The sequence below is a fragment of the Crinia signifera genome, chromosome 1 (assembly GCF_055691185.1).
Source record: "Crinia signifera chromosome 1, ASM5569118v1, whole genome shotgun sequence".
Lineage (NCBI taxonomy): Eukaryota > Metazoa > Chordata > Amphibia > Anura > Myobatrachidae > Crinia > Crinia signifera.
The window spans coordinates 373,935,314-373,960,130 of NC_139217.1; the positions used below are offsets into that span (position 1 = coordinate 373,935,314).

Below are 24,817 nucleotides of genomic sequence, written 5' to 3' on the forward strand. Positions count from 1 at the left end.
AAAGGTATCAGTGTTGGTCGTTTGGTCCGTTCTGTCGGAAACAGCATATTTTCCGCCTCAAAAAAAGTTTAGTTGAATTAAGGCCCCCATACACTATGCGATTTTCGGCCGATTTCGGCCCTTTGGGGGCCCCCATACATTAGGCCAACTAGCCGGCCGCTGATTGGCTGAGAGTGCGCTATCTCAGCCAATCAGAAGGCGGATAGTCATTTGACATGTTATTTTAAAGATGTAATAGCCGCCGCTGCCCGCCCGCTGAGTGACAGCATGAGGATTATCACCGCTGCCCGCCCCACTGTCACCGGCATCCCCCGCTGCACCCAGGGACGCTGCTGCAAGCAAGCTGCACAGTGAGAGCACGGTGATTATCACCGCCGCCCGCCCCACTGTCACCGGCATCCCCCGCTGGGCACTCATCCCCCAGCCCACTGCAGGAGGTCGGACGTGATCGTACCTGCTGAACGACCGACCTCCGGATCTGGTCCGATGCGCACGGGACCGCGCATCGGATCGGATCAGATGTCAAACACATGCGATTTTGGGACGATTTCACGCAAATTATCGGCCCAAGTGCCGAAATCGCATGGAATAGGTCCAAAATCGCATAGTGTATGGGGGCCTTTAGGCTTTACACATTGTGAACTAGACAATTTCTTCTCTCAGGACTAGTCTACATAATCGCATAGTGTATGGGGGCCTTTAGGCTTTACACATTGTGAACTAGACAATTTCTTCTGTCAGGACTAGTCTACATAATCGCATAGTGTATGGGGGCCTTTAGGCTTTACACATTGTGAACTAGACAATTTCTTCTGTCAGGACTAGTCTACATAACTAAATATAATAAGTTGAAGAATCTGTGTGCGTGTGTGCGTGTCCGTCGCATTGCGGACACACCGTGGCACTCAGAGACACCAAATTCAGCAACAAGATACCTCTGGACCCGGTGGTGTGCACCTCGAAGCCGTTTTTGGGAAATTTCACTTAGAAATTTAAAAAACACCAAGTTGTAATTTACCTTCATTGATGTTCTGTGGAAAAGATCGATGATCTGGGAAACAGTTTACAAAGGAACAACTCCACACCTGGGGCCTTATTTTGGTTCACTCTTTCTGACAAAATACTTCTTAGATGGACAAAACCATGTGCACTGCAGGGGGGCAGATGTAACATGTGCAGAGGGAATTAGATTTGGGTGAGTAATTTTGTTTCTGTGCAGGGAAAATACTGGCTGCTTTATTTTTACACTTCAATATAGATCTCACTTTGAAGTAAATCCCCACCCAAATCTAACTCTCTCTGCACATTTTGCATATGCTCCCCTGCATCCTAATTCATTTCTTGATTGTACTTCAATGTACACTTACATTTTTTTCACGATTTATTGAGTAAATTGTACACTTTGGAACATGGCAATTCTTTTTCTCAGTCTTATTCTTCAACTTCTTAAACTCCAAACCTTATCAATGCATCCATTGATGATTGTGATGGCTGGATCAGTGGATTGGCCCGGCGGGTGTAGGGAAGAATTTGGCCCATTGCACCCATTCCCAGTGGTGCATTACAGTGGTGCGGATAGTGTGCGTTGCGTCATGACATCATGTGGCCAGGCCCGCGGACCTGCTCCCACACTCAGGGGCTGCCCCACTGTTTGGTAGAGATGCTCGGTGCATGTGCTTTACAGATCCCCAGACCTCAGAGACTGCTGCAGGCAGGTTCGGTGAGGGCAGTGGCAGGGAGCAGTGAATTTTGAATTAATTATGGCGCGGTAAGTAACGCCCACCCCGGACCCCACGCACTCAGTGCCTGTAATTACACACCCTAGAAACTGTACCATTGAAAGTATAGAAATTGAGGTGTGGACATGTCCCTTAGTGATTTTGTACCCATTTCTGACCCTCAGAAGGTAGGTGCTAAATCTCAGGAGTGGATGTGGATGTGGGTGCTAAATCTCAGGAGTGGATGTGGAATTCATCAACACATACAAGTTTTCAACTCAGGAGCGTTGTGTTTCAAACAACAACACCACACCTGATTTTATTGCCATCATTGAGTATCAATGCAAACACATTCTAACATTATGGTGGAATCTATAACAAATTACAATCTTAGGTCTTTGTCACAGCATACTGTAAGATGACATTTTTCAGCAATTTTGGAAATAAAGAAACCCCAAGGTTTTCCCGGGCAACGCCGGGCGGGTCAGCTAGTAACTAAATATTTTATTTATTTTAAATGAATCAATGTCATTTTTGTTTTTTTGTAAATATATTTTTTGGTACTCTTTACCTAGAACGGCGCCCGTCGCGGGCATCGCGGGTACATTTATGCCTGCCCGCGACGCGACCGACGCGATGCCCGCGATTTTCCCATTGAAAACCATGTTAAACCTGAAAAATCGCGTCGGTCGCGTCGCGGCCGGCCATAAATGTACCCGCGATGCCCGCGACGCGATGCTCCCGATTTCCCATAGGAAGCAATGTTAAAAGCCGCGATGGACCCGATTTTAGTGTTAAATGCCTCAATCCACCCGATTTGGCCATAGAAATCAATGTTAAATGGGCCACAGAGCCCATTAACCCTTAAATGTCCCCCCAATTTTTGTACGCCACCCCACGATCCACGCCAACCCGAAGCGTGGCGAGCGCAGCGAGCCCGCGAGGGGCGGCGGTACGCGTCCTACGACCTTTTCATGCCCTACTATCCACGTCGGCGTGGAGTTGAGAATAGAATAGTGTGGCGAGCGCAGCGAGCCACCGAGCCCGAAGCGTGGCGAGCCCCGCGAGGGGACGCGGATACCTTCACAGTTATACGCGTCCCCTCGCGGGCTTCACAGGTGTCCGTGGCCACGCGGACACCTGTGAAGCCCGCGAGGGGACGCGTATAACTGTGAAGGTATCCGCGTCCCCTCGCGGGGCTCGCTGCGCTCGCCACGCTTCGGGCTCGGTGGCTCGCTGCGCTCGCCACACTATTCTATTCTCAACTCCACGCCGACGTGGATAGTAGGGCATGAAAAGGTCGTAGGACGCGTACCGCCGCCCCTCGCGGGCTCGCTGCGCTCGCCACGCTTCGGGTTGGCGTGGATCGTGGGGTGGCGTACAAAAATTGGGGGGACATTTAAGGGTTAATTGGGGCTATTTGGGCTCTGTAGCCCATTTAACATTGATTCCTATGGGAAAATCGCGGGCATTGAGGCATTTAACGCTAAAATCGCGGTCAATCAGGCTTTTTAACATTGTTCTCTATGGGAAAATCGCGGTAATCGCGGGTACCCGATTTTGATGTACCCGCGATTTACCCGCGATGCCCGCGATTACCGCGATTTTACCCGCGATGCCCGCGATTTCAATCGTGGGCGCCGTTCTAGGTAAAGAGTACCTTTTTTTTTTTATGTTTATTTTTGCCCCTAATGAATATATTTAGATTTTTTTCTTTCCTTTTTTTTTTACTCTCTGTCCCCATCGCACCTGCCCCTCTCTGTCCCCATTGCACCTGCCCCTCTCTGTCCCCATTGCACCTACCCCGTCCATGGCATTTTAGAATGTCAACTCCTTGCATCCTCTCCCAATGCCCATTTCACTAGGAAGTCGGGGTGGGATACCACACAGTGACCTGCACTACAGGAATCTGTGAAGACTTGATAAAATCTTATACTGCTTTCACATCGCAACCCTGCTTTAAACCCATTTTTTTAAATATTTCATAAAACGGGTCAAAAGCCAGTTAAACGCCTTCAGATTGCATGTTGTAACCAGTATATTACTGTTTATATACCGTTTTTGTACCGCTTCACCCATAAAAAAACTGCTTCTTTGCAATTCCTGCTTGTGGGCAGTGACAACATGCAGGGAGACAACCAATGACCCTTGTGCAGGTTATGTGTAGTTCAAACCGGTTCTGGGCCATTCAGACTGCAGGAAAAACGTCTCAGAACTGTGTAGGATCCTGCTTTTAAAACATTTTCAAATGCTGGTATTCTGTAACTGGTAAATTGACTGGGGACCTTTTCACATTGTAACGTTTCAAAATGCTAAAAAAAGGCAATATACCGGCTTACAAGTGCAATGTGAAAGGGGTATAAGAGTCTTCCAAACAGGCTTGGATGTTATTACATTTTTATTATACCGGTAATTCATGGTGATCCTTGTTTACAGATTGAGCTTTATCAGTAGATTGTTCCTGCATCTCATGCTCATTCTCTTAACAAAGATATATATATTTTTTTTATCTATTAATCACCGCATAAAATCTGTTTCCTGTTTAGGGCATTCTGAGTGTATGGGATGTTTACACTCTAATTTTGGTGTGGGACTGGCCTTCTTGTCACATATCAGACTTTGTGTTGACAACTGAAGGGGATTCTTCATCTTCAGTTACACGGTATAGTCCTTCATGTTTTACCTTGCTATTTCTGAAACCAATTCAGTTCCTCCAGCAATAAAAGCGAATATGGTTGTTTAATATCTTTCTTTTCTAGGCAACACGATATTAACCTTAAGCTTATAGCTTTGACATTTCCTAATGACAAACAAGTAAGTGTTTCATTTTCAGTTCAGTTCAATGTGATTAATGTCATAAAGCTTTTGTCATTGCTGTAATTAACTATATATATATTGATCTTCAGATGAGAAGCCTTGCAGTTTATTCTTTACCCACCATGAATCACCTATATTCAATCGAAGTGTCTGATGTGTCCACTCTTGTACAAATTGGCATCACAATGGTATGTTCAGACAATTATATATATCTTTATTGCCAATTCACTATTATACAGTATGTAGCCTTGGATTTCATGACTACTGTATGTCATATTTATTTATTTGAGAAAGCATACTGTGTTATGGTGTGTACACACGGTGAGATTCCCTTGCTATTCGACTTAAGATTCGACTGCTATAGTCATTGCTGCCCGGTCTATCTGGGTTTCAATTTGTGCTGTCACGGGGGCGCGCATCGGGATCGCAAGGTAAAAAACCTGTATGATCTGCATACGATTTTGACTATATAATCAAAATCTCATGTTGGATTGTACCATGTGTGTACACAGCATTATTTTACTTTAAAATATTTGCAATAAGTTGCTATCACAGTTGCAGTGATGATGGCTTTATCACTAATATAGTACTAGCTTATTATATTTTACTATTTGTCGCCAATAGGCAAATACATACAAATATATCCCAGCATTTCCCAAATTGTATGCTGCCACAGTGCACTTATAAGGGTGTCTCGTGGCCTGGTGGTCTAGTGTGGTCCCTACTCCGCTCCTCCTCCTCTTGGCACTGCTTCCTCCAGGACCTCTACAAAGGCAGAGGGCCTAATTCATATTTTTACGCATTTGCCTATGCAGCTGAGAATTTTTAGGCAACCTCATCTAATCATCTCAAGTGAAGTTGCCACCAAGATAAGAAGACAGACACCCCCAGAACCATTGCAAAGTCGTTTGTAGCCTGTATGCAGTAACGAGGAAAATCTGTTGCAAGGGTAACCCTTTTGCTACGTAACCTGGACACAGCAGCCATGTTTTTGTTTATACGTAGAGCTCAATTGACTGCAGATACTTAATATGCCTTCTTGACCACCCCGAAATGGTCTTTTTTTTTTTTTATTCAATCATTTTTATTGATTTTCTGAAACAAACAACACACTAGAACACCCCAAGATATTGTTCCATGGAGTGCAGGTCAACATTGTATACATCAATTTATGGGTATGGTATAACAAAGCAGTGTAATATATAGTAAGACTAATGAGCATGGTTGTAGCGGTGTGATATACACCAATAGGATCACCCTCACAGAGTACCCTTAGGCGCCATAAGGGTAACACTTTACGTTAAGGGTAAAGGATATTATATCAGACATAGAGTTTATTGCTAAAGTCACCTGAAGCCCTACAATCCTTGAGTTACACCAGGTTCAATTTAGGATATATGGAACACAAAATAATAATATTAATAACCCAAAACAAACCTCCCTAATAACCCCCCTCCCTGTATGACCCAACCCCAACTTAGGTATACTTGGATCCCTTAACCTACCCCCACTACAGCTATTCTATACTAACCTAAACATATAAATCCCCCCCCCCCTCCAAAGGAATAGACTTGGATCCCCTAATAACTACTACCCCCCTTTCTACTTAACTATCTATCTATGTCCCCCCACCCATAGAGGCCTGCTGTGCGCCCCTCAGTGTTTGCTAAAAAGCAAAAACACACTGCATGCTTCCCAGCCTCAGAAGAGCTGGATGACCACTTGCAAAAAGCTTGGTTACACCCGGACAAGAAGTTTCAGGTGTCCCAGAGGTTTTTCACTTCCTATCCCTTTCCTAAGGATGCTAGGAAGTCATGTGAGACGCCCCCTGCTGTAGACTCTTCGGTATCACGCTCGTCTAAAAAGACAGTGTTGCCCATACCAGGAGCCTCTACCCTTAAGGATGTATCTGACAGAAGGTTAGAGAGCACCCTGAAGAATATTTATTCGGCCGCAGGTCTCTTGCAAAGGCCAGCACAGGTGGGCTGTTGGGTCAATAGGGCCATGGAGGTCTGGGCATCCCAGGTGGCCTCCTCTCTAGACCCAGGGGCAGATGATATGTTGCTTCTCGTGGAACACATACGTGAGGCTGCAGGTTACTTAGTTGAAGCCTCTTCAGATGTTTGTATGCTGGCGGCTCGTGTCTCTGCCCTCTCAGTTTCAGCTCGCCGTACTCTTTGGTTGAGACAGTGGAATGCGGACGCCGACTCCAACTCTTTGGTCCAGTGCTGGACAAGACGATCTCACAGGCTACGGGGGGTAAGTCACAGTTCCTGCCTACAGCAGGTCCTTCCCAACTACTGGAGGGCAGTCCTTTCGTTCCAGATTCAGGGGTAGGTCATGTGGAGCGGCTACCAGTTCTAGAGGCTTCAGAGGAAGAGGCAGAGGTTCAGCCAGCGCACCCATCTTGGATGCACAGGTTACCTCAAAGCCCTCGGCATGACTCTCCCAGTCCCTGTCCGGAGCGCAGGGTGGGGGGCCGTCTGCTGTTTCACCAACAGGCTTGGTCCATGTCTTGCCAGGACGCATGGGTAAAGGACCTGGTGGCAGTAGGCTACAAGATAGACTTCTTGTTGCCTCCTCCTCTACGTTTTTTTCCCACAGGTTTGCCAGCTTCTCAGGAGAAAGGCAGGGCTTTGCAGGCTGCCATTCAAAGGCTCAGGGACATGGGGGTGGTTATCCCAGTCCCAGAATTGGAAAAGGCAAAGGGATTCTATTCCAGCCTGTTTCTGGTTCCCAAGCCGGACGGCTCAGTAAGGCCCATCTTGAATCTGAAACAGCTCAATCCGTTTCTGCGGTTCACTCGCTTCAAGATGGAGTCTCTGCAGTCAGTCATTGCAGGCCTGGTGCCTGGGGAGTTTCTAGTATCCATCGATATAAAAGATGCATACCTGCATATCCCCATCTGGCCCCCTCACCAGGCTTACCTGCGGTTTGCCGTTCGGAGCTGTCACCTACAGTTCAGAGCCCTTCCTTTCGGCCTCTCCTCTGCGCCACGGGTATTTACCAAAGTCATGGCTGTCCTGATGGAAATACTCAGGGCTCAGGGAGTTACCATTGTCCCTTACTTGGACGACCTCCTGTTGAAGGCTCCGTCCAAGGAGATCCTGCTGCACAACATCCGGCTGACACGTCAGACCCTGGAGTCCCATGGCTGGATGCTCAATATCCAGAAGTCGCAACTGACCCCCTCGCAGAGGATTCTGTTCCTAAGGGATGACCTTGGATACCGTCCAGAGAAGGGTTTTCCTCCCAATGGACAAGATATTGTCCTTGCAGGAATCAGTTCGCCTGGTGCTGCAGCATCGGAAGGTCTCAGTCCTCCTCTGCACAAGGCTGCTGGGAAGGATGGTGGCCACATTCGAGGCGGTGCAGTACGGGCGTTTTCGATCTTGCCCCTTCCATCTGTGTCTGCTCCGCCAGTGGACAGGTTCGCACCTTTTTCTGCATCAGCGGATCTCTCTTTCCCATCAGGCTCGAGCATCACTGGCATGGTGGCTCCACTCCAAGAACCTGCAGGAGGGACGGAGGTTCTCCATACACAACTGGACGCTCCTCACCACAGATGCCAGCCTCAGGGGCTGGGGAGCGGTCACGCTCGGTCTCCACTTCCAGGGACTGTGGACCCCGGAGGAAGCACAGATGTCCATCAATGTGCTGGAACTCCGAGCGGTGTACTATGCCCTCCTTCAAGCGGAAGTCGTTCTCGGAACAAGGACATCAGAGTGCAGTCCGACAACGCCATGGCTGTGGCTTACATAAACAAACAGGGAGGCACTCGCAGCCATGCAGCGATGAGAGAGGTGAAGAGGATTCTGTGCTGGGTGCAGGAGCACGCAGGGGCAGTGTCTGCCATTTTCATACCAGGCGTGGATAATTGGGAGGCAGACTACCTCAGCCGCCGAGACGTCCATCACGGAGAGTGGTGTCTGAACCCCCAGGTCTTCCAAACCTTGACTCGTCGGTGGGGATGTCCGCAGATAAACATGATGGCCTCCAGGCACAACCATCAGTTGCCCCGGTACTGCGCTCGGACAAGAGATCCCCAAGCAGTGGCAGTAGACACTCTCAATGCCCCTTGGATGGATCAGTTCCTCTACATCTTCCCTCCATTGCCTCTCATCCCTCGGGTTCTTCAGAGAATCCGACGGGAGTCGGTGACAGTGCGGTTCATTGCTCCCGACTAGCCTCGCCGGTCGTGGTACACGGTTCTAACAGGCCTGTTAGTAGACGACCCGTGGCCCCTACCTCTCTGCGACGACCTGCTAACGCAGGGTCCGTTCACCTGTCCCAACTTACAACATCTACATTTGATGGCATGGCTGTTGAGAGGTCCATTCTGAGAAAAGCAGGGATCCCGCAAGCAGTAATACCTACCATGATAGGGGCCAGAAAACAGGTTACCTCGGTGCATAACCATCGCATCTGCAGGGCTTATGTGGCCTGGTGTGAATCCAGGAGGGTCTCTCCTGTGAATTTCAAGCTGGCCAGATTGCTGCTGTTCTTACAGAAAGGCCTGTCCTCAGGACTCCGGCTGGGGTCCTTGAAGGTTCAAGTATCTGCCCTCTCCATTTTTTTCCAGAGAAAGCTGGCGCTTCTTCCTCAGGTACAGACCTTCTTCCAGGGGGTGTTGCGGCTGCAAACTCCCTTCAGGCCTCCCACTGCTCCATGGGACTTGGACTTGGGCCCTTATTCTGATCGGTGCGGCCCGATCAGAATATGCGGCCGCAACCGTGCAGGCGAATCCCCGCCTTCCATACGGATCGCCACCTGCCGTCCGTATGCGGATATGTGGCGATCCGCATGAAATTGTACGGGGATACGCCTCCTCCATGGTGGGAGCAGCCCCTGCATTCGATGGTCGCCGAACATCGAATGCAGGGCCGCACGCTCCACCAGGTCCCGCAACACAAGACCACACGGACACTTGTCCGTGTGAAATCATGTATAGGGGCGGGCAGCTGACATCCGGCGATGTCAGATGCCCGCCCCGTACCCACGCGTCACGGCCTCATTACCATGCATACGCCCCGCGTTTGCATGGGAACGCCCATGAAACGGGGGGCGTATGCATAGGGTAATGAGGCTAAGTAGCCCCTCACGCCCCTCTACGCCCCCTGTGCGGCGTATAAAGAATCCGTGCGGCGAAATCGCCTGCACATGCGCAGATTTCGTCCGCATGCGGGAATTTCCGCACCGATCAGAATAAGGGCCTTGGTATTGACCTTCCTCCAGTCCTCTCTGTTTGAACCCATGGAGGATGTGGACCTGAAATAATTCACTTGGAAGACTGTCTTACTGCTGGCCTTGGCCTTGGCCAGAAGGGTGTCGGAACTGAGTGCTCTCTCTTGTAAAGCACCCTTCTTGCGTTTTCACAACCTCTAGTGTTTTTCTCCCAAAGGTGGTCTCGGCATTCCACAGTAACCAACCTATTGTGGTGCCGGCCTTTCGGGAGGACTCAGATGACTCTAGAGCACTGGACGTGGTCCGGGCCTTGTGCATATACGTTGCCAGAACGGAGTCTGTGCGTAAGTCGGATGCTCTTTTTATCCTCTATGACTCCCTGCGTCCTGGATGGCCCGCCTCCAAGCAGGCCCTGGCCAGGTGGATCAGGTTGACAATTCGTCAAGCTTATGTGGCTTCTTCTAGAGTGCCACCTTCTTCGATATCCGCCCATTCTACATGGCCGGTGGGTACCTCCTGGGCGGCTGCCCGTGAAGTTTCTATTCAAGATCTATGTAGAGCGGCTACTTGGTCTGGACAGAAGACCTTTGTCCGTTTTTACAAATTTGACACATTTGCGGCAGCTGCTTCGCGGTTCTGTGTTAAGGGGCTCTCAGCGTCATCCCACCCGTGTTGGGAGCTCTGGGACGTCCCCACTGTAACTCTCCAGTGTCACCTAGTGGAGGAAAGAGAAAAGGGCATTTTGTACTTACTGTTAAATCCTTTTCTCAGACTCCATAGGTGACACTGGACGCCCACCCGACGCTGTCTCTCTCTTTACTGCTATTTCAGGTTTGTTCAGTTACCTGAGGCTAGGAGACTTTTGTACTTCATTCTAAGTTTTACCAGCTTTTATGGATGTGTTCATTCTGTTATGAATGATGTTCTTCAAACTATGTTTTCACTCTATGCAAGTGTGTGTGTGACTTGTTATGTTTAACCTCCTCTCGGAAGTGTGTTTTTCTTCTTTCTTCCAGCTCCCTCCGGGCACATACCTAGACTGCCTAGGAGAGGAAGTAGAAGGGGAGGAGTTAGTCACTATTAATTTATTCTAAAGTGCCCAAGCTCCCTGTGGTCCCCTTCTATTCCCCACTGTAACTTTCCAGTGTCACCTATGGAGTCTGAGAAAAGGATTTAACTACAAAATCCCCTTTTTTGATGAAAAGTGGTGTGAAGGTGGTAATCTGTGTAACAAGGGGCAGCTTCCTCTGTGCTGATTGGTAGTCTTCTGTGCCAATGTGAAATCTGTGTTGTACTAGGAGGAGATCTGGGGCTTGTCTATGCTTGATGGAGATGTGTGTTTTGTGTGTGTGGTGATTTGTGCAAGTAGTAGCTGAGTGTGCGTATGTGTGAGGGAGGATATGTGTGTGTAAGAGGGAGAGATGAATATGTATATACAAATATATTATTCTAGAGATGAGCAAGTTCATATTTACTCGGATCTCAAAACGGGATCTTATTAGCTGTCCGGCTGTCACATGTGTTGGAGCCATAATGTGACCGCCAAGAGACAATAAGATCCCGTATGGAGATAATAGTAAATCAAGGTAAATCCAAACCTGCACATCTCTAATTAATTAAGTACTCTGAACTAATCCTATCCTTTTATTTTGTTAAACAATGGAAGTTATATCTTGCTTTCAATTTGTTCGTTTATTTTGTATAAAATTATTTCTATGTTTAAACTATGTACCTTTTAAAAATTGGGCTTCACATGTTTAACATAGTGTCTATTTTGCATTAGGATACAATATACCTTCTTGAAGGAATATATGACAACAATGAAAGGTATATTTTCATAGTTATTTAGGTATTACTTTTGGTTTCTCGAATGTTGAAATGCTGATGCTTATAACTGTTTCCAGATCTCCAGAGTGTTCGGTCACTGTCCTTGCAATGAGATGTTTAACAGAGGCTTTACCAGAAAACAGGTATAGCAGTATAATTAGCAAATTAAAGAAAACAGTATTTGAACTTGTTCCATATGTTTTACTAGTGATCATTCCTCCTTTCTCCAGATTAAGTCGATTACTACACAAGCACAAATTTGAAGAAGCTGAGAAGTTTGCTATTCAGTTTGGCCTGGATGTTGAGGTAACATTTTCTTCACTCACTGATTTTGTTATAATAGAAATCTCTTGTGCAATGTTTTTTAACTTCAATAATGTGTACATATTAAAATACATACTCAGGGCTGCCATCAAATTTTGTGGGGCCCGGGACTGACAAAATAAACAGCGACCCTCTCCCCCTTTTTGAACACCTGGCGTTCCTGGTTAAACCTCCTGTGCCCGCAGCACTGGCCGGTCTACTTACCCTCTATATGGCGTCAAGTGAAATGATGGTGAATTATACTTGATGGTCCTACTTTCTGTCTGGTCCTGGGACTGGAGTCCCTGCAGTCTTCCCCCTGATGGCTGCCCTGTACATACTGTCGGTATAATAGTTTGAATGTGATTCTAAAATGTTCTTTTTGGCAGCTGGTCTATAAAGTGAAGCTTAATATTGTACTGGAGAAACTGGCATCCACATCCAGTGGGAGTTTTGACCAAGTCTTTTGGCAGGAACTTGTTGATGAAGCTAAAAGCAATCTGCATAAAATAAAGGTATGTTTGTGTATATGCTTTATTTATATATACTGTTAATAAGAATATTTCACAACACTGTACCCCGGGGTCATAACATAAACCTTATACATAATATTGTAAAACCTGAATTACCGATTGACGAAACATTGAAACTGCATATACCTCTGTAAGGGTATTATTTCTACAAAGACTGAGAGTGCTGCCTCACACACAATGACTTACCAACATGGGATGGCACTGGCACGTGATATTAACGATATACATTATTGTGGCGGGTCTCAATTTGTTATGAGACTTATACAAATCAGAGGGTGGAGGGAAGTACGGATGTATAAAATTACAGGATGTGTGTGTATATGAATATATTGAAGTTGAATTAGCATATTTGGCAAGGTCTATGGCATCCTTGGGTTTATGCACTTGAACAGCAATTGCTTGGTCTAAATACACACCATATACCTTATGATAGCTATATTTAACTACCAAGATTATGATAAGACAAAAGAAAAGACACTTGCATGACTATTGTCAGAATCAGTACCTTAACTCAATGGTAGAGGGTAGAATTGTACAATATACATGCATTTGGACACATATTAAAGGCCAGTGTCTCTTTGTGAATAATTCTAAGGCAAGCATATCCAAACTATGTTGTTGTGAAACTACAGATTCCAGCATGCCTTGCAATAGTTTTAGCATTGCCTAATAGCAAAGCTGTGGCAAGGCATGATGGGACTTGTAGTTTCACAATAGCTGGAGGACCATGGTTTGGACATGCCTGTTCTAAGGAGTAGATGCAGGATAGATGTTAATCAGTCTTCAAAGGAAAATATCTTTGTAAAGTCAAGGATTTCATTCAAAGTATAGTTTTGCCCTTTAAAAACAAATAGACTATAAAGCCCAACAATTGCCCCAGTTACTTAAGATCATAATGGCACTGACAGCTAATCTCCAGAAGCAAAACTATAGTGTTGTCAGTATAAAAACTGAGTTATAGTCGTTTGTCGTCCCCTCACATGGCTCGCTGCCCTCGCCATGCTTCGGGCAAGGTTCCTCGCTGCGCTTGGCACACTATTAAATTCTCCCACCACACGGTAGTGAATGGTAGGGTATGAAATTCCACCCTGTTGATACGTCGGCTTAATTAAAACAAAACAAAAAACTCTTTTCGACCTTTGACCATTTCAACCTTTTCACTGTCGACCTAGACACTGTAGAGCTAATGACTGCATACACTTTTCAAGGCAGTGATTTTAACTTCCTTATACAGGTTGAGTATCCCAAATATTCGTTATCCAAATTATTCCAAAAACCATACATTCCAGAACATTTTTTTTTTTTTTTTGCTAAAAGCACTACTGGGTACATCTGTACACTACTCGGTACTTAATATGTAACTGGCACTACATATTTGTAAGAAAAGGATTGCTTGGCATTTAAATTCAGTACAACACTTTTGTTGGTAAGCTGCTCAATCAGAGGTGTGTCACTCAGGTGCCAAAAGAGAAGGGTTAATTCTGTCTAGGAAAAAAACATGTTGTATCCCAATTGCACACTGAGTGAGAAAATAACTACATATTAATCAGATAATACAGAGATCTTGGTTGCATATATCTGCAGATATAGGGCTAAGCCCCCAGGCCGTACGTCAAGGCATCTCTGTCACTGGGGGTCCCTAATACTGGGTATTTAAATTCAGTATCTGATATAGTACACAAACTCTGTTTCTTGTTTTGAAACCTTGTTTTATGCACAAATAAAATATATTTGGACATACATTGTAATGACAATGATAGTGGATTAAATAGCAAATTATAATTCCTATTACTTCCTTTCCCTTGAAATGCTCCATTTTAGTCCAGATTTCCCAGCCATGTTGTTCAGAGTGATATGAACTTTCTGCAGCCACCATGATTACCCCAGAACTGCAGCACAAGAGACCATGTTTTATTTACATACAGATGGAGCGGGCCTCGCTCTTGCAGGGGATGGCGGAAGATTCCCCAGCCGCCGTAAGGGGACGCGCGCGCGTGTGTCGCCTTACAACGGGGGTCCCCGCCGCCTCGCCGAGGGTCATCCCGGGTCCCTGAGGCCTCCCCCCCCCCCCCCTCCTAACCCTGTCCGTCTCCCTGAAGCGGAGAACGGACAGGGTTCCCGTCCCCCCGCCGACGGGAAACTGAGACGAGTGTGAGTCTCTGTCAGATGGGGCGCTTCTCCGCCAAATTCTGGCGCAGTGCCAGCAAAAATGAGAGGTGCTCCATCTGTATGTCCCGTCACCTTGCTACTTGCTTCTCTGCTTTAGGTCTTCAGCCATTTCCAACACCAGTAGCACTTTGCCAATGGAGCTGCAGGCAGGAGTGAAGGAGGAGCATTAAACATAACAGAAATCTTAAATCACTCGAGGGCTAGCAACCTTGAGACTTAAAGAAAGAGGAGTAAAATAGTAAAAACCCATCTTAAATCATTTAGTCGTTTTAGCTTGATGCCGGAACAAAGAGACAAACAAATTACTCTATATTACACACACACACAACACTGTAGGACAGGCATGCCAATCACGGGTTGCAGCACTTGGACCGGTATAGGTCTGTTCAGGAATACACAGAAAGAATCTATCACTTGAAGTGATTTATTAAAAATTCCATACAGTTCTACCCCCTGACTTCATCAGGGGGTAGAACTGTAACTATCAGAAAATAAACATAAGTATACAATACTTTTCAAATGAACAGACCACAGGTGTTAATACACAATATTGTGGGGCTTTGTAAATATTACAAATCTGTCCAAAATAAAGGCACTTCAACATGTTTTTCAACCAAAGTCAATGTATTAAGGTGGACATTACCAATTACAGGTACTTTCGGGGTCTGCGCCCCATTCTCAGGGTACAATCCACTCGGTACAGACAATGGCCCTTATTCAGATCTGATCGCAGTACAATTTTTTTGGGAAAATCGCCAAAACCATGTGCACTGCAGGTGGGGCAGATGTAACATGTGCAGAGAGAATTAAATTTGGGTGGGGTGTGTTGAAACTGAAATCTTAATTGCAGTGTAAAAATAATGCAGCCAGTATTTACCCTGCACAGAAACAAAATAACTCACACAAATCTAACTCTCAATAGATTTTACATCTGCCCCACCTGCAATGCACATTGTTTTAACCATTTTCCAAACAAATTTGTACTATGATCAGATCTGAATAAGGTGAAAACATGTACTTGGTGATGTCCACCTTAATACATTAACTTTAGATGAAAAACGTGTTGGAGTGTCTTTGTTTCATTATGTAAACTTCCAGTCTACCTTAGAAGATAAGCTCACCATTGTAATAGCTGTCATTTGAGTCTCATGTAGTGTGCAAAGTTTGAAGACGATTAGTTACAGCTTTCGATAGTTATTGTGGAACATCCATACACAAACACAAACATTCAGTTATAGTTATGTAGATAATCTGAACTATGGCCTCATGGATTTTTAGTAATTTTGCTATTATATATTTAACACCTGTTTTATGCACAGGATGATAATTTTGTGGTGGAATACTGTGTCAATGCACCGTGGCCAACCTATGAAACAACCTTTGATATGCTGAATTATGCGAAGATCAGAGTAAGTTTTTTAATGTTTACTGATAACCTTGTTGTTTATAGGCTACCAATTTAATCAGCTACAGACTCAAAAAAAGAACTAAAACTTTGCAATGGGTGTCTTTTTAATACTTATTTGAGGGTATTTTCTCACAGGTATGAGGCATCCACAGCCAAATGCAACCAAACACTCCTATAGGACCTCTGCTCTTTTAATAATAATTTTATTTTTATATAGCGCTTTTCCTTCAAGCATGCTCTTGTCTCCCCTATTCTTAAAAACCCTTGATCTAAATGTCCTCTCCAACTGCCGACCTATCGATGTCTCCCCTTTGCCTTCAAATTATTTAAGCATAGTGTATGGTCTACAACCAAATTGCTGCCTTTATTTCTTCTGCAGCATACGTCAGGGGCCACAGGGATTACAGTGGGTAGAGAGTGGGTCACGAACCACTGTAATCCTTGTGGCCCCTGACGTCCTCGAAGAAAGAGATTTAACAAGTAAGACGTAAATCTTGTTCTGCGGCAGACGTCAGGGGCCACAAGGATTACAGTGCTTCGTGACCCATTCTCTACCCACTGTAATCCCTGTGGCCCCTGATGTCCTCGAAGAAAGATGTTTAACAGGTAAGACACAAATCTCGTTTTCCTCCCATTCACTGCGTGACCCATTCCAATCTTGCTTCCGACCAAAACACTGAAAATTGCCACTACTCTCTACTTATTCTTCTTGACCTCTTCTGATTTTTACAATGGACCAATCTCTCCTTCTCCTACAAATCCTTCACTTCCTTGGTCTGGGGGATACTGCCCTCTCCTCACTGTTTTCTACCTTTGTCCGCTCAATCTCTGCCTCCTCTCATGACTCCTATCCCCCCCCCGACACACACATACACTTCCACTAACTGTAGTTGTCCACCAAGGTTCTGTCGTTGGTCCTCTCCTTTTCTATTGGTTGTGCCAGTACTTTTTTAAACTCATGTCTAAGACTCTAGCCTCCAAGTGCGCGGTCTTATACTTGACTACTCCCTTTCCTTTAAACCCACTGTACCATGCTCGCAGTCTACTCTGTATGTGTCACCCCGGTCCGTCTGCTCACTCCTTCCCTGTAGAATGTAAGCTCGCATCTCGCATGAGCAGGCCCCTCCTCTCTCTCATGTGTTGTTCCTTCTCTTTATTAAACCATCTTCAATGGCTCTAAATTGTGTTTTTCTGCCACCCTGATGCTTATTTTAGTTTAATCTGCTGATGCATCTATGTGTATGTACCCTGCACTTGTCTTCTATTGTATTCAACTGTAAGCCACCATTTCCCACTTTGCTTTTTCAAGGATATACTCTTATTGTGCGCTGCAGATCCCTTTTGGTGCAATATATATAAAGAGTAATAATGATTTTTTTTTAAAGAAATTTTATATTTTATGCTAGAATTGTAACAACTTTGTGTATTTACCATTTGTCAGTTTAAATGTCCTTTTTTTAAATAAAAATACTAAAACTAGGAGTGTAATGTTTTGATGTTCTTTCTTTCAGATTCAGAGAAAGGAGGACAAGGCTTTACCAGCAATATCAGATGAGATTTCAGTCTCCATCACAGATGTACTAAATTATTTTACATATTTTTGCAACTAAACAAAACAGAGAGAAATAACCTTGGGTGGGCACTCCTTTCCTCAGAGACTAAGGGGGTATTCAATGTGCCACCGCTATTCCTGATGGGGGAAATTGCAGCGGCTCCTTATTCAATGCTGTCTTTAGCGACAGAATTGAAGCGGGATAACGGCAGAACGGACCCGTTCTGCCGATAATGGCCGTGGATTGCCACGATTCCGGCCACAGATCGACAATCCAAGTCTGTTTTTGTGGTCACGCCCAATTTGCGCGCATCGGCAGATGGGACATTGAATCCCACCTGTCATTCACCTGTCCATCAAAACGCAAATTGACCAGGATCACGGCTGTTGGGAGGGATCGACAGCCGTGATCCTGGATTGAATACCCCCTAAAGCTAAATTGTAAACTGATAAAATATCAGTTTATTCATTATTAATAAAATGCATACATCCTTACATGTGTCATATGTGCCCAGATTGCGGTAATCAAACATAAATGTAAGCATAAATTGCTTTTAAAGAAATCAGGGGCCGCAATAAACATTAATAAGATCAGACAACCAGTTGAAGGAATGACCCATCATACCTATTATAAAATATGTTCCAAAAAATTGCATACATGTATAAGATTTACTCATTGGTTGTCAATACAGCCTTCTTGCCACTCTCACAAGGGTGCTCTCAATCAGAGATGTCTCTGTATTTCTGCCTGTATAAAATGTCCTAACTCAATCATGTGGCAGTTTAAGGGGGGTTTTCAATCCCCGCTGCTTTTAAAAGCAGTTGGAGCCATTTTGTCGATTGCGGATTGTCGAGATCAATGCAACTTATGTGACGGTGTAGTTAAGATAACGGCCTATACACCATTGAGGGAGCACAGCTGACCTTTGCGTCTATGCACACACCTACATAGATTTATGTCTATCCAATAGGTGTACAATAATTAATTGAGAGATTCCCTCTAGAATCAGCCATTCCAGAGACTCCCTTGTTAAAACACAGAAAAAAGCCTTAACAAGTAATAACTTAATAAAGTGTAGGGTGATAAAGGACCAGCCACTCAGCTCATTATTGTCATTTCTCAAAAATAGCCTGTTACATGGCACTTCGGAGCTGATTTGCAGTTCCTTTATCTTTATCACTCTCCACTTTATCTCTTGTTAAGGCTTAATACATCTGCCCCACTGTGCAGTCTTTCCATCTTCCTTCTATCTTGTAATACATCTTTTTGCCCTGATACAAGTGTTGAGTTTTAGGGAATCATATATCTCTCATTACAATAATAATTATTGAGAGTGAAATATTATCTTAAATATCTTTATTATATATTATACTAATATAATAGTATATATATTTGACATCTGCAATTATATACTAATATACTTTACAATACCATATGCAGAGTACTTTTCATAATTTGATTCCCAAATATAAGAGTTCAAGACTTTGCAATCCTGGCTCCAATAGTATGATATTTATTTACAGGCAAAACAAACCATACAGAATACATTAAACACAGTAATTGATGTATATGCTATTATATATATTTATATTCGCCTTCTTGCTTACATTACATAAAATGACATTAAACAATTGACAGACCTAGACTACTACAAAACGAACATAAATTGTAGACTTAAGCACTCCATAAATAAAAGAACATTCACAGCCACCATGTTTACTGTCAGTTTCTCACTCCAGCCCATTGCTTGTTAGTTCCATTCTCTCTCCTGCTCCTGTCCCTTCTGACTCACTGAATGGGTTTTCCTAGCTGATCGCTTCAGTTTTTATTAAAAAATCTCCTAAATGATGCTCCCTAGTTTCAAGGTGTCATAAACATGACATGTCCTGCTTTGGTCAGCTGCTCTAGGGGATGAGCAAATTTCAGTCAGCCGGCAGGGTGACTATGGTCAGATACGGTTGGTAAGCGTCTAAATTTTAGTCAGCCGGCAGGGTGACTATGGACAGTCTCGCCTCAGAAGCCAGTCTCTGGTCCAGCAGCTGCGATTCTTGCTCCTCTTCTTCTTCTTTTTTTTTTTTTTTTTTTTTTAAATAGACTTCAATGTTGTGGCCATAGCATGTTTTTGTATGCCTTTAACCCAGCCCATTATGATCACTTTGTTTATATATATACAAATACAGGGACTCAACACTCTCCATAATGAACTAACTCACCTTAGTATACAATTAATCAAATAAATAATGGGGTTTTAGTTCATGAATTGATCAATGCATTTAAGCTTGTAGCCCATCGCCAAGGGACCCCATTTCACTGCAAGTCCTACACTAGCATTTGTTTCTCAAGAGCCTGCCAACTGCTGACACATCATAGCTAAAGTCGACATGTGCTTTTTCCTGGTTTAAAGCTCACCTGCCAAGTGCCTTATGGCTTTTAAAGATGAGGCAGTCACCTAACACAACACCTGACTTAGAATTAAAGGGGCAGCTGTAACAGGTTACAGATAAATTAGCTCATCTGGGGTGAAAGAGAAAGCTATGATCACAGTAACAAAGGTTAATAAAAATTAACCCACATATATACACACATACAGAGTACCACAACACTCGCCATCCCTGCGAATGGGGTGCAAACAGCACTCGCCATTCCCAGGTTGGGGTGAAAGTGGCCTGTGACCACATGCTCTAATACATACAAATACAGGGACTCAACACTCTCCATAATGAACTAACTCACCTTAGTATACAATTAATCAAATAAATAATGGGGTTTTAGTTCATGAATTGATCAATGCATTTAAGCTTGCAGCCCATCGCCAAGGGACCCCATTTCACTGCAAGTCCTACACTAGCATTTGTTTCTCAAGAGCCTGCCAACTGCTGACACATCATAGCTAAAGTCGACATGTGCTTTTTCCTGGTTTGTTTATATATATATATCGTGTCAATAGCCCAAATCGACAGTGTGTACGGTGGTACAATCTTTTTCTTGCGACTGTTTGGATGGGAGTACATCGGATGTCGCAAGTAAATTTGCACAGGTGTGTACGTGCGTATCGGCTGGTGTTTCTGGATGGTCGGTCGCGTCTATGGTTGGTCGAACGGTCGCAAGAAAACAGGGATTGTATAGATGTGTACCCAGCTTTAGTTAATCAAGGATATGTTTGCCCAGACTGTGAACAAAAGAGTTGTTTCCTTGCTCTGTCCTGTCATAAAACCTAGATGCTGGGCACAGGGGGTTTTATGACTTCCAAACACGTCCTGAAGCCAACTTTATGCACATCTGCCTTAACACTCTCGATCAGGTCTTATTTACACTGTAATCATGCATACAGTACAAAGTACATATGAACTTGCTTAATTAATAAATCTACTTGAGCGAGCCCTTGGCTCATTGTGGCCTGCAGGATATTAGACCTCCTAAAATGTTTGCTTATAAAATTATGAAGAACAATGACGTTAAATTGGTGTCATACATAATTACTAAAACATCTAAACCTTTCATTTGTACATTCAAATTATTAAGATTTCCCTAATATATACAGTATATTCATAATATACACTATGGTTAGAATCACATTACATTAATGCTGGTATTAAACAATATCTCTATTTCTATGCAAGCCAATTACCTATATGGTAAGACAAGTAATGGATTTTATGTGTATATTAATCTATATATAGATCTATAACTGTAAATGCCAGACACTTGCTTCCAGTATACATTAAAAGTCTGAGAAAATGCCATTCAAATTAACAGTAGCAGAGTAGTATATCCAGCACTCAAGACCAATCTAGATTACTTTACCGGGTGCCCCCAACATATACTGCACAGTTCATGCCCAGCAATTACACATACACTTTCAGAAGTGGCACTCACTTTACTGAAGAAAAAAGACAGCGACTACTGTAACTTTGTCATCAACGTTTCGGTTATTTTAATAACCGTCATCAGGATACAGGTAACGTGAGTGCCACTTCTGAAAAAAAAAAAAAAAAAATTATATATATATATATAAATCTGTGCGGCCCGGCACTCACTCCATGCGGTCATCCGCCCCGGTGCCTGTCTTGTGGTAGAAGCAAACAGAGAGGAGGAGACTGGCACTCGTGGTTCTTCTGTATTGCAAGTGGAAAATCCAACCATATAATGAAAAAAGTGCGCAAAAAACCTTCTAAAAAAAATGTCCACAAAGAGGAGAATGGCTGCTCCTCCAAGACCTGGATCCTCAGGTTGTAGAAGTCTAAAAAAATAGACCGGAGCACTCCATAGTGCAATATCAAACTGGCAAGTTTTTATTCTTGAAAAAATAATCCAAACAAGTACAAGATCACATACCACAATAAACTGTTACACACAACCGTAGTGTAAAACGTTTAGTTTTGTGAAATACATCTAAAATTATGTAACCTATTTCTTTGGTGTTTTTCTGAGACTATACAGCTCTTTAGTGCTTTATCTAATTATATCCTTGTGCTAATCTGCAAACAGATCTCCATGTTGATATATCGGTCCATATTCCACAACAATAAAATCACAATAAAAGCCTCTTGTAACATTACATTAAACCTAAAATGAAATATGTTTTTAATTTAAAAGATATCTGTAGTCTTTATACCTCAGTTGTGCAGTTGGTCTCTAGCCAATCATTTTCCTGGATCAGCAAAAATGCATTTTATGAACTTGGAAAACGAAGTATGTAGATTGGCTACCCATTTCTTGTTCTTGCTGCTGTTTTTGGAACTTTCTGAAAAGTAAGAATGGTCTGTGTCGGCTTCTATTGATTCTGAAGGTAGATGATTGTTTGGACCAACATCTCCTTTTGCTTTTATGATATCAATTTGATTTATATACAGTATAAATATTTTATTTCAGGTATTACGAGCTCAAGCAAGACTTACTACATTCTATGGCGCATTTGGACCAGATAAATTTAGGTCAGCGTTCTAACTTTTCTTTTTTTATATTTTTTATTTTACATCTAAAAACAGTAGGTTTGAGCGGCTTTCAGCTCAAATTCGCCCAGTGTGTATGGCCCGGCGATGAGCGCTGCTGCGTGCTCCTGCATCATCGCTGGGGAAGCCGCTCATCTGCTGGTATTAACAGCAGATGAGTGGCTTTGTGGACGGCTTTGCATAGCGTTGTGCTATGCAAAGCCGTCCTCTCCCTGCTGATGGCCGCGGGCAGGGGGAAAGCCGCTCAGTGATGATAGCAATCATCGCTGGGCATAGTCGCCCAGTGTGTATGGACCTTAAGCATATGCATCAATTTCTCAAATGATTTATTCCTCTTGTTTCTCCATCATTAGTGGCATTGAATGGATAGCGTTCTTGAAAAACCAGGATGTACTAAAAGACATCCTTTTTCAAATGGAAGAGAGGAATTTGTCTTGTGCACAATATCTGTGGCTGAGGCATCAGGTAATTATCTAATTAAAGATGAAATACTTTACCATGTTATATTTGAGTCTATTTACACATTATTACTGTATGAAGTAGTATTCTGTTATATTCATTTCATTCTATTATAGGCAGAGTTTGAAAGCAAGTTTGATGAGAAGATGCTAGAGAATCTCCTAAGCACAATTCCAGCAACTATCCCTTCACAAGAGCTGTGTCTTTGGTTTAAAAACATATTGATTCCTTTTGTAAGAAGAATTGTGCCAAAAGGACAGGTATCTATACATTTTCACATTTTTCACTAAATCCATGTCAACTAATTTTTTTTTAATTGTGAAATGTGTTTTTTTTTTTTAATGTAGCATGTAAAAATGCAAGCAAGCTTAATTAAATGTAAAAGTCTGTTTCATCTTGCCTTATTAAGTGGTGCACGCAAACTTTACGCAATATCAATGTTTATGTAATTGAGCAGATTTTTTTTTGTTGCTACTGTGCATTCGCAAATTAACCTGAGCATGTACAAAGGTGCGGTTGCATACAGCTCAGATGGTATGCTAAATGAGTGGACGTGTTGCAAAAGTGACACCGTGATATCACTGATGGTTGCTGGTTCATGCACTTGAAGATTTATTGCGCAATGTGGCTGGTTGGAACAAAAATCTGGTAATATTTGAATGACCGATTTTGTCAGTTTTCCAGCATTTCAAAGCAAATGATTACCAGGTTTTTGTTCCAACCAGCCAGATTGCACAATAAATCTCTAAGTGTATGGCCAGCTGTAGATGCACAGCTGCTTCCAAAGATGCCATGTTCACACAGAGAACATAGGGCAGGTGCAAGTGCCGATAATACTGTGTCTGAAGTCACTAGCAAAGACACAGAAAGTTTGCTTCACAGTGCTTGCCTATTCAAGCGCATGCCAGTATACAAGTTGATGATTGAAACTAGATTAACATATTATGGGTGAAATTTAATAGAATAAAAGATTCAGAAAGTAAGAGATTAAAGTGGCAATCATTTACACTGCAAAATCAAACTGGTTTTGCAGTGTAAATGATTGCCGTTTAAAAAAAATCTGGAAAATTCTTACCAAATTTCTCCCTTTCTGAATCTCTCATCCTATTAAATTGAACCCAATTAGCCAGTATTCAATGCCTCAGATTCACCGTAGTTTACAGCGAATCTGGCATTTATCCAGGCTAACAGCGAATTTTTCCTCTGAACTAACGATTCTCCCTATTCAATGGAGACCATTCGCTGCAAGTGAACAGCGCATGTTTGCCGATTTGCCTGTGGTTTTCAATGGGGTTTATAGTCAAATTCGCAGAGAGTGTATTCAATGCTCATATGGAGAACTGCTTTGTCCAGTGATTTTCTCCATGATTCACCATTTTGCATTTGTCATCTTTTTAAGGTGAACTGGAATGTGATCTTTTAAAATAAAGGTTTTTTGTTTTTTTTGGAGTAAAAAAATTTGGATTTTTTTTCTGTGAAGGGGCATGCTATTTTTATTCATGTGCTTGCAGCACATGAATATATATTTATTTATTTTTATTTTGCACGCCCGCCAGCAGGGAGCCGCTCATTAATATTCATATATTCACTGCACACTGGTCCCGATCATTAAATATGCAGGAGTGGGACCAGTGCAGCGGCTCCCTATCCCAGTCCCCAGCTCTTTCTGTGTCCCTGCCAGCCTTCCTTCACCCCCACAGTGTCTGGCGCATGTAGGGAGGCTTCCATCTCCCTGCCTGCAGCCGTTCCTCTGCTCCCTGCGGCATTCGCCGGGGGGGGGGGGGGGGGGGTTAATTTTGCCGCCAGGGGAAGTGAGCCCCTGAGGAGTTGAATAGGGGGTAAGGGAGGGCTGGCAGCGAATGCACCAGCCCTCCTGAACCCGGCGATTGTGCAG

At 43.6% G+C, this 24,817-nt stretch overlaps 1 protein-coding gene across 1 annotated transcript in view; it reads left to right on the plus strand.

Moving 5' to 3' along the window:
- Positions 1–24,817, plus strand: part of KNTC1 (kinetochore associated 1) — a 227,099-nt gene that overhangs the window by 49,318 nt on the left and 152,964 nt on the right. The window contains exons 11-22 of the mRNA XM_083151336.1: positions 4,265–4,380; positions 4,478–4,532; positions 4,625–4,723; positions 11,503–11,546; positions 11,624–11,689; positions 11,777–11,852; positions 12,239–12,364; positions 15,871–15,960; positions 17,471–17,536; positions 22,385–22,446; positions 22,818–22,929; positions 23,040–23,183. Coding sequence (XP_083007462.1) covers positions 4,265–4,380; positions 4,478–4,532; positions 4,625–4,723; positions 11,503–11,546; positions 11,624–11,689; positions 11,777–11,852; positions 12,239–12,364; positions 15,871–15,960; positions 17,471–17,536; positions 22,385–22,446; positions 22,818–22,929; positions 23,040–23,183 — 1,056 coding nt within the window. The remainder of the gene's footprint in view (positions 1–4,264; positions 4,381–4,477; positions 4,533–4,624; positions 4,724–11,502; positions 11,547–11,623; positions 11,690–11,776; positions 11,853–12,238; positions 12,365–15,870; positions 15,961–17,470; positions 17,537–22,384; positions 22,447–22,817; positions 22,930–23,039; positions 23,184–24,817) is intronic.